At 63.7% G+C, this 1,854-nt stretch overlaps 1 protein-coding gene across 1 annotated transcript in view; it reads right to left on the reverse strand.

The window, feature by feature from the left end:
• Positions 1–215: 215 nt before the first annotated feature.
• The window catches only part of CENPM (centromere protein M), a 10,911-nt gene continuing 9,272 nt past the window's right edge, over positions 216–1,854 (reverse strand). The window contains exon 6 of the mRNA XM_077757851.1: positions 216–1,029. Within this exon, the coding sequence (XP_077613977.1) occupies positions 889–1,029 (141 nt within the window). The 3' untranslated portion in view covers positions 216–888. The remainder of the gene's footprint in view (positions 1,030–1,854) is intronic.

The following is a 1,854-nucleotide window of genomic DNA, read 5'->3' on the forward strand; positions in this document are numbered from 1 at the left end:
CCCACTTTGCCCCCAAGCTCCCGTGTGCCCAGCTGGCCACCAGGGAGTGGCAGGAGCCCCAGCCCAGCTGACAGCATTTCTGGAATCTGACCCTGGCACTTTGGCAAATTCTAACTAGACCCAAAGGAGAAGAGGAACCACAGTCAAGGCACAACCTCTCGCTGCTGAGCAGGACACCAGCCCTCCAGAGAGACTCGCACATCATTCTCCCCGACTTCTGAGTTCACAGACAGTGTAATTCCTGGGTTTGCACCAGCTTTTGAACCCAGCTCTGTGTGATTTCAAACAATGGTTGCTGTTCACTGCGTGCCTCTTCAGTACCTTAATATGAAATGCCTGGAGCATACGGAGGGGGAGGGGAGAGAAATACAACCGCGGCCTTGTCCCCTAGGTCATTTCACCCAGTCCTCATAAGGTGACAAGGTCAGCAGGACGACCTCCACTCCACACCCGGGGAAACTGAGGCTCTAAGGGGCAGCACCAGGTTCTAGAAGAATGGTAAGGCCAGTGTGTGGGGTCGGATTGGGTCACAGAGTGCGAGCTCCCCCTGCCCGGCCCTCCTGATGGATTGGAGTCAGTGTCCTCATTTGCAAAATCAAGGCAGTGGAGGAGGCCAGGGGTTTTCGGAATTTTTTTGAGCCATGGACGCTTTGTTCAAACGGAGCCTGAAGCTGCGCCTCGGCAGGTGGAGGACACGGGCTCTGCTGGGGTGAGCTTGGGAGGGAGGGGCCGCAGGCCCGCTGGCGGGGGTCCCTGCAGCAGCGTGGATGAGTTCAGTTGTGCGAGTGTCTGACTGCTGGGCCAGAGCCCACCAGGCCCTGACCCGGTCTTCAGCAACAGCGGAAGTTCACCAGGCGTGGGGAGCAGAGGCTCGGGGGCTGGCAGCCCTTACTGGTCCTCCGGGGCCGGGGCCTCCGAGCTCCTGAGCAGGGACAGCAGGTTCAGGGCTGAGACACCGGGCACGTGGCCGGCGCAGATCTGCAGCACACGTACCAGGCGCTGCGCCATGGTGGCTCGAAAGCTTTCTATCTGCAGGGGGAGAGGGAAGGAGGGCGGTGAGGCAGGTCTGGGGTGGCCGGCCCTGCCACACAGCCGGCCAGAGGGGAGCTGAAGCCGAGGTGTGGGGCCAGCTTTGGGCACCACTGCCCACTGTGGCCATGCCCCGTCCACAGCATGCCTCACCAAGCAGCTTCCGACCCCTCCAGCTTCTAGATCCTTCAGACAACCCCTCCAGGGCCACCATAGACAAGGACCCACCTCCAGAGGACATGGGGCTTAGCAGGCGGGGCTGGCGAAGTTAGGTGAACTGTCTAGTGGCCGCAGAGCAGGGATCTGGATGGGGCCGGTTCCAGCCAGGGCCCAGGAGGCAGAGGCTCCTGCTGGACGGAAGCCAGGGGCCGACAGGCAGTGGCCCTCGGGGGGGATAGGGAGTCCCCATCAACAGAGTCCCTGCTTTAGATGGCAGGGGCCCAGAGGCGCTGCGGGGTGGGGCTAGCAGGGGGAGAGGCTCTGTCCCAGGGCCTGGCGCCAGTGAATCGGTGTCTGGTGAAGGACGAACGACGCTCAGCCACCCTTCCCCCCAAGCCCCCAAAGGGCTGGCGCCTCGGGAGCGGCTGGTCCTCCCTCTGCTCCCCCTTTGACCCGGGAAGGGGGCCTCGGCATCCAGTGACCCAAACTAGAGACTCGGCACCCTCAGCCCTCCTGCCCTCGCTCCCGCCTTTGCCACGTGCGACTCCTCCTCGTTCCAAACCCGGAGGCAGCTGTCATTCTCTCCAAGTGTCCTCTCAGCAGACCGCGCCGCTGCCGCCCCCCCCCCCCCCCCCCCCCCCCCCCCCCTCCCCCCCCCCACCCCCG

Source organism: Crocuta crocuta, unplaced genomic scaffold (genome assembly GCF_008692635.1).
Source record: "Crocuta crocuta isolate KB4526 unplaced genomic scaffold, BGI_CrCroc_1.0 scaffold143, whole genome shotgun sequence".
In the NCBI taxonomy this organism is placed as follows: domain Eukaryota; kingdom Metazoa; phylum Chordata; class Mammalia; order Carnivora; family Hyaenidae; genus Crocuta; species Crocuta crocuta.